Below are 17,312 nucleotides of genomic sequence, written 5' to 3'. Positions count from 1 at the left end.
AAATCCCTTAGAAGAAAGGAATGTAGCGATACGAGGGGGAAGACGAGGGCATTTTCAAGTGGTGGTTACGATCACTATCAAGTAACTCCAGAAAAACGTGTCCTGTAAATCCAATACTGCGATAGGCACAAAACGAAGTTTTATTGTATTGTATTGTATTGTGCGTCTTCGAATCCCTTCTGTATGATTCAGTTTATATAGGCTATATAAATGAAAGTGACTATGTTTGTAACTTAATAACTCTTAACCACCCGACCGATCTCTATCAAATTTCCAACATAGATGAAGTTTTGGTCTGGGATGATTTTTATCATTTCACTTTGAAGGTGCAACTTGGGGGAGGGAATCGGAACGAAATATATATAACGGATCGAAAATGTCAAATCTATAGTTTTCGGAGTCGCTGAGATAAACAGTGGCACTTCCAATGCCGTTTAAATTCAAATTCAACCCCGCAATTTGGGGAAAGTGGATGGATGACATAAGAATGTTATAAAATGACCGATATTAATATCGAGTCCATAGTTTTCGAGGTTGCTGAGATGAACAGTAACGCTTTCGATGCCGTTTAAATTAAAATTTAGCCCCGCAACTTGGAGGTGGGAGAGATATTTAAAAATGATCAAAAATGACCGATATTAGTGTCGAAACTACAGTTTTCAGGGTCGCGAAGATGAACAGTGATACTTCCTATGCTGTTTAAATTCAAATTCAGCCCCTATTAGTACTCTTAAAAGGGAGTGGTGACATGTAAAATAATTGAAAATTACTGATATTAGCGTCGAATTCACAGTTTTTGGAGTTCCAAAGTTGATTGGTGACAGTTTTGGTGCCCTTTATGCCCAAAATAAAAGGTATATTTTCCCCTTGCGAAGAACGGGTATTCTGCTAGTTTATTTATAAAAAAGAACTAAATAAAGTTATTTTTTAAAAAGATTTCATATAAATCTGAGAATAAAAATTAAAATTACAGCAAAAAACATGTGTTACATAACGAAGACCTAAACCCCTTCTTGCCCCCTTGTCACGCTTCGTAACGCAAGGCCGAACCCCTCCCCCCTTTGCGGCGTTACTTTATGTGTGGGCGACCCCATAGCGTGCCTTTTTGGCGACGCTACTATGAAAGAATGTAAACTACTCAGAACATCAAACAAGTTTCGAATCGCAGACATTTCTCCGCACACATCAACAATGCATAAATTCAAAATGTGAGTGTAACAATGAATATAAATTACTAAATCGTTCACGTCCCTGATCCTCTTTGCAACGCCAGAGTACTGACCACGCATAGCAGCTACACCATCGTACCATTGTCCTCGGATGTTATCTACGCTCAGACCCGGCAATATTAACACATTTGATAACAGTTTGGACAAACTTTCGCCGTGTTATTTCTGTCTTGTAAAACCCGATAAAACTTTCGTGAACGTTTTATGTTTCATCACAGTATCGCAAAACAGTTGATACTTGTTCATGTCGCTTCAAATCTTGAGTTCTATCCATGATGACACTATATATACCTGTAGTCTTCACACGATCAATTGTTTTTTTCCAGCACATACTCACACATTAAATCTAGAAATTGATTTTAGTATTCCAGACTAACATATCTAAAAGTTTTCTCTTTGTTACCATAATACCGAAAAATTACGTGACTGTCTTTGGTTCTTAGCGATAAGAGTTCTAGTAAATTACCTTTATTTTCACTTTCGTTATTCTCTATGACCTCTAAGAGGAACACATTGGCGAATAAAATACAAAATGCTATCTAGAAGTGCTCCCAAATATTGTCGTTAACTATTTTGTTCGTCTGCAAATCTAATTTACGCGCAACTGATCCGTGCAAAAGCGTGCGTTTCGGAATTCTGAAGCCTTAGAAATACAAGTCTTATGAGCGTTACTTGCCTCATGAGTACCGAATTTATCTACGAGTTTCTTCCAGCTACAGAAACCCTTCTTAGTAAAGGTGTCTTCAGATTTCGCAATGTTTTCGGAGAATGCGCGACAATAAAAGAAAAAAAGTACTATCTCGAGAAACGCTATATTTTAAACACCTAATTGCCTATATCACTCAGATCGGAACCGGCAGCCATTTTTATTGGGGTACGTTTTCAATTGCGGTTGAAAGAGACCTAGACCTACTGCCAGAAATGTCTTTGCCTTTTCACAACCTTTGACTGAATCACGATCTTCTGAAACTTCATCTTGTGACACTGTTTCCACAGTAGTAGCGGCATTTGAATTCTTATCTTCTGAGACTTCATCTTCTGACACTGTTTTCACACTAGCACTTGAATTCTTATCTTCTGAAACGCAAGAAGTAGATTGTTTAGTCACTATTTCATTATCTCCGCTGACAGTCAATATTGCTAAGTTTCGGTTTCTTACTAAAATATTCCAACAAAGTTTTTTTTAGCACTGCATATTAGTCACAACTTCCTGTGAAAATTAAGAAATGTTCAAGTACCACAGATAAAATATTTAAAAAATTAAACCACTATACACCGATACACGTGAAGGCTATATATACAAAAAAAAAAAACGAACTGTTCACTGCTGCAAACACAAACTTCAGAATAAATCAAGTGTATTATTTTTGGTTTGGGTGCCAGGGTAGCTATTAGTAAAAATTACTCGTTGTTTTAACCGTACAGTTCTCCCTTTCCTCTTTACAACAATACCAGATGCTGCTATTTTTGTGACTTACAGGGAAAGCAATAAAACATCTTTTCTATTTAGAACCACAAGATTTCCAACAAAGAGCCGAGTTCTGTATGTCTCTGCTTATCTTTATAAAGCAACCCTTTATCCCAGACAATAGACCGCCCTGTGCTCTTTTTGATCATCATCGTACACCGCATCCAATTTCTCCTGCACGCTCAAAGTTCACTGACCTTTATTAAGATGGATGTAGCAAAACATTTATTGCAAGACATTACCAGATGTGGTTAAAATTAGAGTTCCATTCCTGTTGTTATTCTAGAACTTTTTCAGACTTAAAGACAGTTTACAGTCGAACATTTTATAATATCAGCATAGATAAGAAAATTTTTAATAACTGTCCATTGCCTAAGAAACAGCCACAATCAGTAAGGGATAAGGTATATGAACATCTCTGAACGTGACCAACTTATTTTCAGATATAGTTCAATCACAATTTTACACTGGCTCTGTGATCATTCCCCCCTCCCCTCAAAAAAAAGAAAACATGTTTAGAATAAGTCCTATCTTTATTCAAATTACAGTGAAATCTGTTTATGTTGGTCACCATCGGTTCCAATGAAAAGTGGCCAACTTAGACAGGTGACCAACTTACAGAAAATAAGTGTGATGGGTATATTTTTAGAATAGGATTTCTAGTATTACTTGATTTTAAAATTTTAATAAGCAATGGCACGGCAGCTACTTTTAAATAATGTATACATATATAGAGTAACCAGAACAATACACAGTACTAGAACAAATTAGTACAGCATGTTTAATACGCAGAATTCATTCAACTTCTTGTATTTGGAATCCATTATCAATTCGTGAACTCAACACATCCCCTTCCACTGAACACACACACACACTGAAATCAGAAATCGCTCTTTTGCTGTCTGTGAAGTAAGAAACTGTCATCTGAAATCATTAAACAATGACAAATATTTCCTGTAGATACCTTTCGAAAAATAGTGGATCAGTTATTAATAACAAATTTATTCATGGTGGTTCATTCTAGACGTACAGTATTTCTTTTATTCTTTTTGGCACATATGCACATTCTAATTTTGTAGTTAACTATCTCTTGTTAATCAGCTGCAAGTGTTTCCCTCGAAGCAAAAGATGTTTTGAGAAAATCGTAAGGGAATTCATATTTCAAAACCTCCTTTCGATAAGCCGTCAGGTGCCAATGGTTGACAATTGAGATTTTAGCTTTAACCTTGAGAATTTTCCGGAAATACTAAAGCTCCCCACAGGTGAAAGGAGCCGATATAGCTAATGGTTTTATCTAAAACAGACAGGGTACACAGATACGTAAACCATTTCCTGAATTCATGTACGTGCTTTCTCATCTTCCTTCACCACCCCTTTATTAGGGTAGTGTTCTGGCCATTGACCTTCAGGAACAAATCATGGAAATCCATCCTTTTTTGTTTCTCTTCACAAATACAGAACATCTACCTCTCGTATGGAAATACGAAAGAGTTATAAAAAGAATAACAAAACGGTATTGATACGCAGGTAAATTTATCATTATCATCATAGGGTAAACATTGCTTCAATCCGGCCAACTTCCAAAATAGACAAGTGGCCAACTTACAAAGTTATAAGTATCGAATGTCTTATGGGAAAATCCAGGTTGAAAACGAACCAGGCCAATATTAGAAATTGGCCAACTTAGAGAGGTGGCTAAGTTAACAGGTTTCACTGTACAAGCATTTCTGATAACAGAAAAATAAAGAAATCCTGAATTTGACAATACAGTTTATAAATTATTATTATCGTTGTAGAGGAACATGTAATGTCTAAAAGCGAAAAGGGCAATAAAGTGACGTGTGAACCGATTCAGATCACATACATCGAAAGTGAGTAACAATTACCCAGCTAGTAGTAGAGAGGCAGTGTCAAGGCTTAAAGTGAGCCGGAACGCGACGGTAGTGCGTTCCGGCAAATCAGCCTGCTGTCGTAATTTAGTTCGTATGCAACACTTGTCACTTTACAAACATTGTACATTAATTTTTAATTAATATTTTAGTTCCGTCTATGAAACGGCTATTAATATTATTCATCAAACCATATCAGGAACATAGATCAGGGATTATTTACTTTCATTGTTGACTGCGTTCTCACAAATCACTGTGGATAAGCATTCTGGCGAGGCGGCTAATCACTGAATTCACTTTAAGCCCTGGGCAGTCTGTATGCCTAACAAGCAGTATTGAAAAGGTGGACCATGGCCACGAACTCTGTTCCGACCGGCCATCCTGACTGAGTGACTGAGGTTTTATCTGGTACCTTTTGTCAGGACAGGGTCGCTGTCTTTTCATTTCCTTGCCCCTCCCTTCTTTTGGCCTGGTTAGTCGCCTAAAGACCTTAAAACAGTGAAACAAAACCATAAAATTAAGCAAAACGGTGTCGTATTCGCTTCAGCTCAGTTCATAGATAACACTGGATGACTAGCCTAATAAAGTTCAAAAATTGGGGGGAAGTCGCCCCTAAGTTACGCCAATGCATGGATGCTCACCTGAATTGGTTTCAAGGATGTTTCTGAGTGAATACTTTCTTCAAAATAATATTAAAAATTATAGACAGATTTTCGAGACATTCGAGTCGAGTGGAGATTTTTACGAGCAGTGTCGACTCGACTCGTGTGTCGACTCGAAAATTCGGGTCGAGAAATACGTTTGTCTCGACTCGTATCGAATTTTACAAAGTGTATCTCGACTCGAATTCGAGTTGAGTCGAGTCGAGATTCGAGACCTGTCTCGACTCGTGCGCATCCCTATCTGAATGTGTTCAAATGTTGTACTCACTCTCGTGCTCATAGCTTTCTAAGGTTTATTTACTTAATAATTTGGCCCCAGTGGTAGCCATGATCACAAGTATATGTTAATTTTTACGCTTATATCGAAATCTACACACAGCCTTGCAAAAGAGAATCTACTTCAGTATTATGAAAACCACTAAAATTATCAATTAAACAGGACTAACCTTTCTTTTTCTTTTTTTTAATACGTATTAGCCTATCATACGAGAAATGGATTGTTGCTGGTCGCGATTTCTGGCATCAAGATCAAATCGAATGCCAAATATTTAAAAACTCTTAATTTAAATTTCGAGCTTGCGCTTCTATTTTCTGTTAATGCTGCGCTGTTTTTTTTTTTTTTTTTTTTTTTCAAATATCGATTCCGTGGCAGAGCTCAGAAATCAACACACAATTACTTTACTGTTAGGTTACAGCTGAGTTAATTCACTATGTGCTACGTTATAAAATTAAGTATAAACACTACATCGAACTTTTCCAGACAGAATTATTGGCGTGGATAGCAAACTGTGCTTATACAGACACGGAGAATCAGTCGTATTAGTAAATGTTGAAACTAATCTTATGCGCTTACTCATCTTCACTAGCGTGTCTGCTCACTACGCAGTGGCGTAGCAGCTGCCCCCGCAACCCCCGCAGTGCGGGGGGGCCGACGTATAGGGGGCCCCGAAGTCTTGCGATGAATAAAGATTTAAAGAAGTAGAACTTCAATCTTACTTCTATTGGCTTTACAACTAGGGCCCCTTCTCTATACTTTGCGCAGGGGTCCACAATAGTGTGCTACGCCACTGTCACTACGGACGCATCCTCAGCATCTACGTTAACATATAGCCACAAGAGAATATATAACTCAGACTTCGAATACATTTTCAAAAGTTCATTTCCGTAAACTGTAAAAGGTAGTGATGTCCAGGCAATAATAATACGCTTAATTTCTATTAAGTCCACTTCTTCTATTTATTGGATATTATGAATAGTGTGCAAACTTGAAAACTAAAATGAAATGTAACAAAAATTAAAACAAGATGATAATCGATACAAATGTAGAGGATGAATATGACCTCCCGCCTTCGCCAAGTATTATGGAAGAAGCTCTTCTTGGTCAGCTTCTAAGAGCATTTATAAATCCATATGCGACTTTGTTATACGCAATTAATACATTCAAATTCACGAACGACGAAACTAAAGGGTGTGGGGATACGTTTTCAAGTAACAACAGTAGTCATAATAATATAGTTCAACTAAGCAACGGTGAAAACAGTCTGGAAATCAATAATGACCAAAACTGAATAGTTTACATCGCTCATTTCGAAATACGGCTAGCAGATTAAACTTACAAGGAATGACCAAAAACAGTGAAATTTGGCGTTATACTAAGCATGGGTTGGGGGATGGGGAAACGAGAATCCCTGGTGGAGATACTTCAGTTGATTTCTTCGGGAGGGAAACAAAATGTGGTTGAGGGGGAAAATCCCCCTCATCCCCCCGGTAATTCGCACCCTGTTCATTTCAATGCAAAACTATATACGAACTTCACTACTCGATCTCAAACAAAGGCACAGACTATCCGTGATTTGCAGTATTATTTTTTAAAAATAAAATTATCGCCAACCTTATTTCTAAATCGAAGGGTAAGGGTCCTCTCTCACCCGCTGTGTTCTTCTAACATGTCTCCCAGCGATTGCAAGATCTTTTGGTATATCAATCACTTCTTAGTAGGATAACTTTATCTTGAGACCACTAATTAACCTGGTATTGTATTTTTCACTTTTTACGTTTGGAACTGGCAATGATCGGTTGGACACTTCAGTCGCATCTACATAATATTAACAACGTTTCTTCGATAATTTCGTAACATTGTATTATTTCTTTGTATTATTGATTAGCTCGGTTAGACTTATTTAAACACTTTTTTCTTTGCACCGACGTATCACTTATACCTTAACGTTGGATGAAAATACACTATCTCTCACAGGGAATCAAATCCAGAACCACTTCACTTGAACCATTTGGCCAAAACAAGGCACATTTAAAAAGAAGTTTCAATTTTGTCAGGAAAATTGTGATTAGATGTTACATTTAAAAATATATCTAAGAAAGGGTACGGACCAAACGTACTGAACTTTCTAGCTCGAATTTCTTAAACTGGCTCGTGTTAGACTGCAGCTACTACTGAAACATTTATTTGGAAAACGCGAATAAAATAATGGGTTATGGAAAACTTTGTTCGAAGAAATTTTAGGCACAAACGTTAAGTATCCGTTAGTCATGTTTCCGTTAGAAATAACTTAAGCCATATATTAGAATTATTAAGGAAATAATTGAATGTGGACTATGAGCAAAAGCGTCTAAATAATTTCGGAGACAGTCGTCGAAAAAGTCGCCCCCAAGTATAAACTATCACTCAGAACAAACGAGTGGTTTTCATAATACTGAAGTGTTGTTAGTGTTTTCTATAAGTATTTGTTTATGAAATATGAACAAGATCGCTTAAGTCGTTCTTGAGAAAATCGCAGGGTAAAACTTACTCCCAAAAGCGATATACCATTTCTATATTTTGAGGATGATGGAATTATATCATATCATTAGGTTATTTGGCAACATTTATATATGGAATGTGAACAACAAACATCTCCTGAATTGTTGCGAAGGTCATCGGGAAAAACTTGCTCCCAAAGGTAAACTATTCTATCTGTAATTTTGAGGATAAACGATTTATGCCAAATGGTAAATTATTTATGAAATGTGGACCAAGTAGCTCGAGCCATTTTTAAGCAAATCGTTGCGAAAAATTTCACCGTCAAAGTAAACTACCTCTTTCGGATTTTTCTTTTCATGACAAGCGAGTTATACCATATTGTAAAGTTACTACTGAAATATTTATTACTGAAATTAGAACAAATCCGTCTATTACTAAGAAAATTGTTTAAAAATTACCCTTTGAGAAAGCCATTCCTTCTGAATGTTTTCAGGACAAACGAGTTATGCAGTATATTAGGTTATTAATGAAACATCTCTTTACGAAATATAAACAAAATTGTCTGAGGCGTTAATGGGAAAAGCGTCGGGGAAAGCTCACTCTAAGAGTAAACTACCCCTTCTGAATGTTTATATGACGAACGAGTTATGTCATATTCTTAGGTTGATACGTTTATTTATGAAATGTGATTGAGATAATTGTTCAAAAAACGTATCATACAGTAAATTACATCTTATTTATTTTTTTCAGAGGAGTGGTTCATACTACGGCGGAGAGTTGTTAATAAAAACTATATTTGTAAAAAATAAACAAAATCGTTACAGCTATTTTTGAGAAAATGTATTTTAAATTTTCATCCTTCAGTAAACTACCTTTATTTTTAGGTGTCGAAGGATATAGAATTCGAAACAATAGAATTATAAAAACCTTATATCTAAAATTCGGTCCAGATACGTTGAACAGTATGGCCTCTATTTGTGTGCATGTAAAAGCGTGACGAAACGACAGACGAGCAGATGGACAGACATCGAAAAATCATTTTTTTTTATATGTAGGGGCTATAAAACTTGAATTCATTGAAATCTCGAATTCGATTTTTATCACTATCACTACAATTTCTTCTTTCGTCGCTGGAATGTGAAAACGAATAGGCCTATACCGACAAGTAAGGTGATAATTTGTAATTCCCAAAATTTAATGAGTTACGTTTAATGTGTTCTGGTTAGTGTTGCCACGAGACGAGACATTTCTCGTGTCTCGTCCCGGACGAGACGGGACAGAACCCTTTTAGACGAGACGGGACGTCTCGTGAAATGTCTCGTCTCGTCTCGTGTCTCGAAAATGAAAACGCTGGCGGGAATGGCCAAGATTAAAATTGCCAGTGGTCATATAGATTGCAAAAAGAAAATCCCCTTTGTGACAAAACATGTTGAAAAGCCTTCATAGAAAAGTGTTTTCTGTCTATTGAATGAAACAATCGTGATACATGAGCTTCCAGGGATATCATCCTTAATGTCTTGTCCCCAATTCCCCTTGCTTTAAACTGAGTAATTCTCTGTTTTTTTATTTCTGGCTGGAATGATGACAAACAAAATCAAAGACAGGGAAGATTTTTACAAGGTCAAGAAACCGAACTACCACCACCATCTATTCAATTTGAAAACTGGGTAAGGTCTACACTCATTACAGGCTGTAGTTGAAAGTTCTGGCTGAGATGGTGAAGATAACAGAACAGACCACACTTGTCTTTATTCTCTGGTGGCGGTATTCTTTTTGCTATATGAACCGAAAACGGCAATTGAAGTATGTCATCTTGCAACTAAAATTTTGTCTTCTCCCTCTCTCTCTCTCTCTCTCTCTCACACACACACACACATATATATATATACACATAAAACATACTTTTACCATTTTACCAATCGCTCGCTTATTATACAGCAGTCATGTTGTAAAATTCACCTCTTCGTTTGCAGGCGAAGGACAAAGAAAGCAAAGATATTATCGACGAACCCTTCAAATTGTTTGCTTTCAGCAAATTTATGATACTAACAATAACACTTTAGGTGAAGAGGTTTTACAGGGGGGCCTTCATTTTGTTACGCGGAAATGTTTGATCTGACCAGAGTGCGAAATTGTCCTCTGCTTCCATGTTGAGAGGAGGGGAATACTTCCCTTTCCTAGTGAATAATAATCATTAGGACCTGAATTATCTTCAGAAATTGTTTCTTACAGGCATATAAAACCTCTCGAACTTGATAAGTTTAAAGAACATTTGGCATAATATTCATGGAACTCCGTTGAAAGCAGAAAATATCATGAGAATTATCAAAATTCGAACATTGGAGAACATAATTAACAGAAAAGAAATAGGATACCCAAACAATATTTTCAAACCTGCTATAAAATGTATATCCTATATTTTTACTAATTCCTTACTCCCATGAAAGTATCCTGGGGAGGATATTCTCTCCAATTTTTTCACACTAAAATCCTTTTATCCCGTACGATTTCGCCCCCTGACACAATACGAAAAAACAAATGCTGTTAAAATCCATACACATGACCCTTCCAGGACTCAACCCAGGGCCTTCAAGCCATGGTCTATCGCCGCAGACCGCTCGGCTTGGTATGAAGAGGTACGTTGTATGATTGCGAATAGATCACGACAATATAAGAAACTTTAACCCAAAATGGCTAACCAAAAATCAACTTTTTTTAGCCACTAGCTAATCTGGGTGTACTGTCATGAGTTTGTTACACAAACGGGGCAACCACCACATAGTAGCACACACCCCGCGGTTATGCTTACAGATTTGAACCATGGAGGTGAAGACTGGCCCCAAGCATTGTTTCGTCCGATGTGTCGTTCAGCTCCCATTACTATGGCACTTTAAGTAGAGGTTACTGTGCAGTAACATATAAAATTTTAATCAAATACTTTCCATTACTCAATAAAATTATTTGGTTCCGAGCTTTTTTTAAAAAAAAAATAATTGCAACAAATCTAAACATGCTAAAATGGAAAGTAGTTTTTGGATTGTTATGGGTTAACACTGTGAAACCTAAAGGCTGGAATATATGAAATCAAAGTGTACACACATATTTCTATCTATCTCTCTCTCTCTCTCTCTCTATATATATATATATATATATATATATATATATATATATATATACTATAAAGTAAGTGGGCTGATAGTATACGATAGTGTCGGGATAGTGACACTTTTACATCGAACTTTCCTTGTCGTGTAAACATTATTTGACATTAGTGTCTTCATCTTCGACGTACTTATGAGCAATTTGCTGTATATTCGTGTATTGAAACTGGTGAAACAAATTTCAATGTTTCAGAATGGTAAAAAAACAAGCCAGGATCGAGAACCCTCAGACAACTAACAGCAGAGATGTATTATCTTGTAAACTATTTGTCCTTGCCTTGTGAGCTTATTTGAATTTATTTTTAAGACCTTTAGGCAACTTTGGCCGAATGGATGATGATAGGGAAATTAGTGGAATGAAGAAAGTGATAGGATACTAGGCAACTTCGAGAAAACACACACATTCGAAAAATGAAATGAAATGAAATGAAATCTTTGAGTTTTACGTCCCACGTTTATGCCGGTTAGGCTAAAGGAGACAGTGATGATGAGTAATGAATGAAATGGTGGAATGAAGAAAGTGGGAGGAAACGGGAGAACCCCGAGAAAACCCACGCACACGGTGTTTGTCCACCACAAAGCTGACTTGGCGGGGCTGGGATCGAACCCGAGACCCCAAGCACCAGAGGCGAACGCTCTACCACTGAGCCCCCGCGGTCCCCACACACATTCAATGTTTGTCCATCACAAAGCTGACATGGCACTAACCGAGATCGAACCAACTACCACATAGACCAGAGGTGAAGGCTTCACGGTGTAGCTACCGTGACATTTCTTGTCTTGTGTGGTCTGGGTAATACTTGTAACTTAGTTGTATCTTGATTAGCATAGTGCAGTTTGCTACATTTTCCTTTCGTTCCCATCGTATGCTGCTATATTTTTTTACGAGACAAAACAAGACAAAACGAGACGAGACGAGACGGGATGGGACAAAACCACTTGAGACGAAACACGAGACGGGACGAGCACATTTTTTCGAGACGAGACACGAGACGAGAGCAGACTGTGCCTGAAGTCTCGTCTCGTCTCGTCTCGTGGCAACACTAGTTCTGGTGCTAGAAAAAAATACTTATGCCTGCTTGTTGTATCATTTTAATATCAGTTTTTCACGCTACTGTATAATTTAGAAAAATGGTATGATTATCGTTCATATCCATGCTCTTTTGAAATATTTCGTGTTCCACACAAATAGATCTGTATAATTTAGTTCTGTTCAAAGAAAGCACTCTTTATTCATTACACATAGTTATGATTGCATTTTTTGCACTTGTGAATATGAAAAAAGACAGAGACAGAGAAAGTCAATACTCTAAAAAAACACACACACACAAGAGAGATAATTTGACATCAGCTTTTCTCTTCCTTTTTTTCATCACAACAAGCTGTTCTACTTCATTCGCTGTAACGTTTGGTGCTAAGTTTGGAAAGACTTAAAGTCGCGTTATGTTCTTTTTCTGTAAAGTGAGTTGATGTTGGTCATCTGTGCAAAACTGCGAGGGGAGAAGTAAGCATACAACTGAAAACAATCGCTCTTACCAGTAGTATTCTAATCCTGATTAAATACGTCCATTAAACAAGACTATCAATAGGTTATTTCGTTATTATATTGTTTCTGTTGTTATTAACATAACAATTATACACTTACTATAATAATTTGTAATAAATAAATACAAAATAAAAAGACGGCATGGGATGGGATTCGATCTGGTGACAAAACAGTATAAGAACTACTAGTCCGCCACTCTACCCACCTAACCACAAAGACTACGTTTGGTTTACTCTCTTTTTCTTAACGAATAAATGCTCATAGCCATGGTGTGAGTCATTTCCAACGTTAACACAAGAGTTTTCCTGTTTGTTTCTTTATTTTCGTACGACATCTTGGTTACAGAAGCTAATTCATATTCAGCAATCGAGACACTAGGTTTAAACCAATAAACGAAATATTTTACTCCATTTTTCAGGTCCTTGATCCAACTCAAAATTGTGAAGATCCCACTGCAATTGTGCTGTGCTACTGAAAAATACCTCGAAGGCATGATTGCTAGTATACACTAAACTGAGCATGATTTGGTTTTTGTTTATATTTTTTATTATTTTATTATATTTTGTTGGAAATATCTCAGATGGATTGCTTTCTATTATCTCCACTTACTAATAACTGAATTTTACCCATAAGCATAAGGAAAATGGAATAAATGCGAAAATTCGTGAGTTACAGTATACGCGCAATTTTTTGAGCATATTGGTATAACGTGACTATATTTAACGACTCTATTTATGTCTAATCGCATACTTATATTTTAAATCAGAAATAAGTTCATCAGGTATTTATTTATATTCGCAGATTCAGCAATCCAAGATAGGTTTTAAAACGTAGCATGTACGGAGTTTTATTATTATTTTATATTTTTATACTTCATAAAAACTGATTTGTTTAATATCATCGATAATTTTGATATTGTGGTATTTTCATAATTCAATATTTTTATATTTCGATTTTGTTATTTCTTATCTTTTATATTTCGATCAGATCTGATACTTTGTTTCAATTGAAGTGTTTGTGTTTCGCATCCTTATGCAACACCAAGGATAAGAAAAACGGAACCTACTTATTTCGTGAGCTAAGTACCAAGACCGCGCTTGAATTCGTGAGCATCATACGAATATAGATCCATGGGCATCACGTAAGATCAACCCTCACAGTGCAGGTCGTTTCAAACTATACTATCTTGTTTCCACGAGAAATGAATTACATGACCACACTCGTCGCTGCTGGCCCTGGTATCTAAAGTCCAAAGAAAAAATGAACCAGTGGATACAAGTTGGGTGCGCACAAGTACCACTTCAGGCATCAATGTGACCAATCAAATGCCCAGGTAAATTGTCATCAAGCCAATTTTCTATTCCCATTCTATTTTCGATATCCAAACCCGGATGACTCACAGCCCTGCTTCTTAGTTCACTAACTCTTCAATTGCCTCAAAAAGATGAGTCAAAACAGAAGAAAATATATTCTCAGGGGGATTGAACACAAAATTATGCACATTTATGGCATTGCCTTTGGTCTTCAAATAAATATTAATTTGCAAATTAAAATGAAAATAACTTTGCTAAAGGTGAATATTTCTCTCCCTAAATTTAAGCCCCGACAACTGTTCTTCCGAGCAGTTTAGCCACGCGTGCCAGACCGAGTCATTTCCTCAAGATAGAAGCAAACGTCTTGACAAAAGTAAGCACAGATGACTGAACTTTCTAGAGTAAAGCTTTAGTAAGTTATTGTGTTTCAACATGATCCCAAAGATTAGATTATTTTCTGATTTTAATCATAGTTCGATAAAAGTTTAACAATAATCTTAATATAATGAATTGTTTTTCAATTGTAGGTGGGAAGAAAACTCGTTTTCCGTTCTCGACCTCCAAGAGACAAACGAGAACCAGTGGAGGAAGATGAGGGCATCAGCAGAGAGGAAGAAGAAGAATTGTATTTCTTTCGCCGCTTCTAACATTTTCCTTTCTTATTTCAATGACACTAGGAGCATAACAAAAAACAGTGTCAAAGCTAACTTTTGGAACTATGTAACTGTTCTATTTTAATAAAATATTCCATGAACTTGCATTTAATTTGATCTACCAATCTGCTGGCAGCTCACTTTCGAAAGGGAGTATTTCAAAGTAAAATGAAGACAAAAATGCGAAAGAAAATTAAATAAAAGAAGTTTTTATAAATTAATATACCAAATAGTTCAAAAGAAAATAATAAATAAATTAAATACACAAAATAATCAGGATAATCATTGTAGCTGATTTGCGTTAATTGAGGTTTTCTGAAAAGTTCCAAAAACCATGGTTCTTTTCAAGGAACTCGAACACAGGCTGGCAATCTTGTTTCTTGATTACTGCATACACCCTTGAATGCGGCTCGTCAGAGTCGCGAAGGTTTCTGTGTTGAATAGTGTCTACTGGTGTCCGAGAACATGTACAATATAATAGGTTAAGAAATACGCTCGTCCGCGATTTCGAGGAGCTTGTCGAACTTACAAAGAATACAACCCGGAAATTTATCGCTTATCCAGAAGACTTTTGTATTATTTTCAATTCTTGAGTCTTTCCGACGACGTAATACTTAGATTACATTGTACAACAAATTTAAACTTCATTTCGGTCCTTCAAATGAAATTATGTGATTTTAACTAAATAACAGGTGCTGAATTCATTGGTGGAAACAAAAATGTTCCATCACGTCACGTTTTTGTTGGGCAGACCGGAACGCATTATACGAAATGTACATATTTACATATATTTACTATCTAATATAGGCTAGGAAGGCGTATTATACTAATATTAATTTTTTGTTGATTTACCCTTTAAAATATTTTTTGGGTCGTTTACGCTTGTATACTTCTTCTGGAGTCTCTCTGATGATAGACTAGCAATACTCAGCAAGCATACTTTCAGCCCATTTTCCCCTGTAACGCTTTTAAAATATGGCAATGTCCTGATGAATCCGTTTTCCGTATTCATCACTTACTGCGCGAGGTTTTGAGGGAAAACATCAAGAGGTGAGTGCAAAAAGTGTATTTTTAATAACATGTTGCATCCCATGAGTTAAAAACTGCGCATCACGTCACTACCAATAGCTGCATAATTTTCAGCCTTTACATTTCTAAGAAAACCTTAACACACCTATTTAAATGACAGCCAGCAAATGTCTGAATTTCAGAGAGTTTAGTTTCAAAGTCTTCATCCTGCATGACTGGTTTAGTCTGTGGACCGACAAATAGTACTTAAGTTTTGGAATTTTTTCTTTTCTCTGTCTAGTGCTTTAACAAAAATCTTCATCAACCCAAGCTTCATATAGAATGGTGGCAAAAATACATCTTGAGGGTTCACAATTGGTTTACGAGATATGTTTTTGCTGCTAGAAACAATCTTGTCTTTGAAACCAGAAGTCCCGACACATATGCCACTTGAATTTTTTATATTCAATGAAGTCCAATATCGCACTCATACTTTATACGTCTCCTTTGTACGAGCCGCATATGCTACAGGAACGGATGGGTGAAAATTTCCAGTATGGAGAAGCACTGCCTTCAGACTTAGTTTAAAGCTGTCAATAAACAAACGCCATTCGGTGGGATTATGTTCATGTTCCAAAGACTGAAATAAGACATCTACAGCTATGCAAAAAGCAATGCCTCCATTTCCAACAACATAGTCCTCAAAATGACTTTGTCGTTTTCTAAACAAACTTATTTTAACATCTTGAGTTAAGAGATTCCAACCTTGAAGCTTGGAGCACAACAATTCCGATTTTATTTTAGGAAGATTAAAGTCTCGTATAAGATCGTCAAGCTCTTCTTGTGTGATCAAATGAGATGCCGTTGACTGGGATGTAGTTGGCTGAAAGTGTACATCTTCCCTGCTGCTTGGAACGTCTGATGTATCTTTTTTCTGAATCAATAGTATAACGTTCTGGAGCTTTAGGTACTGGAAGATCTTTACTGTGAGAAACTGGTCGAAAAGCTGACTTTATATTTTGGTACTGAATCTGATGTTTAGATTTGGAGGTAAACCCCTTTACATCTGTCAAGCAAAAGTAACAGTCAGTTACATGATATATCTAACGATTTATCTTCGGAAGAAATGTTACGACATATCTCGTAGGAAATTCTACCCTTTTGTGCCATACGTGTGAAGAGTTTTCCTATCTGACCGAATGAGGTTTTTCAATATTATGAAATAGTTGTATTTCATAAAGGTACAAAATTGATGAATTCCTATGGCTAACTATATTATACTAATATTAATACGAGGCGCTATATTGTTAAATTGGATACCTGTAAAAAAAATCAGAAGGGTGCTGGCGTACTTTTGGCGCACCACATTTTAGAAGACTTACAAGAAAAATAAAATACTTTGCATGAAGACATGTTTATCAAAAAAAAAATCTTAAAGCAATAGAATTAGATACAAAGTTTACACTTGTATTTTATGTTTACAAGTGTAGGATAACTAGTGTGAAATCATTATAAGTGTTTTACGACGGATAAAATAAGTGAGAGACAATGTCCATTATAATTTTCAAAAAGATGATAGAATTTCGCTTATTTCTATCAATATTAGGTAAGTTTAATTAGGGTCA

The 17,312-nt window shown here is 36.3% G+C and overlaps 1 protein-coding gene across 4 annotated transcripts in view; it reads left to right on the top strand.

The window, feature by feature from the left end:
* The window catches only part of LOC145688259 (cilia- and flagella-associated protein 100-like), a 288,731-nt gene extending 273,907 nt beyond the window's left edge, over nucleotides 1-14,824 (top strand). For 3 of the 4 annotated variants that reach the window (XM_081762227.1, XM_081762228.1, XM_081762230.1), the window contains one exon: nucleotides 14,554-14,823. In XM_081762227.1, coding sequence (XP_081618353.1) covers nucleotides 14,554-14,673 — 120 coding nt within the window. In that variant the 3' untranslated portion in view covers nucleotides 14,674-14,823. Of the gene's footprint in view, nucleotides 1-14,553 lie in introns of all 4 variants that reach the window. The other variant, XM_081762229.1, reaches the window with a different exon arrangement.
* Nucleotides 14,825-17,312: the final 2,488 nt, after the last annotated feature.

This window comes from Thermobia domestica, chromosome 6, assembly GCF_964235325.1.
Source record: "Thermobia domestica chromosome 6, izTheDome1.hap1.1, whole genome shotgun sequence".
Lineage (NCBI taxonomy): Eukaryota > Metazoa > Arthropoda > Insecta > Zygentoma > Lepismatidae > Thermobia > Thermobia domestica.
Note: the sequence above shows the minus strand (reverse complement) of the source record. Positions and strands in the feature narration are given on the sequence as shown.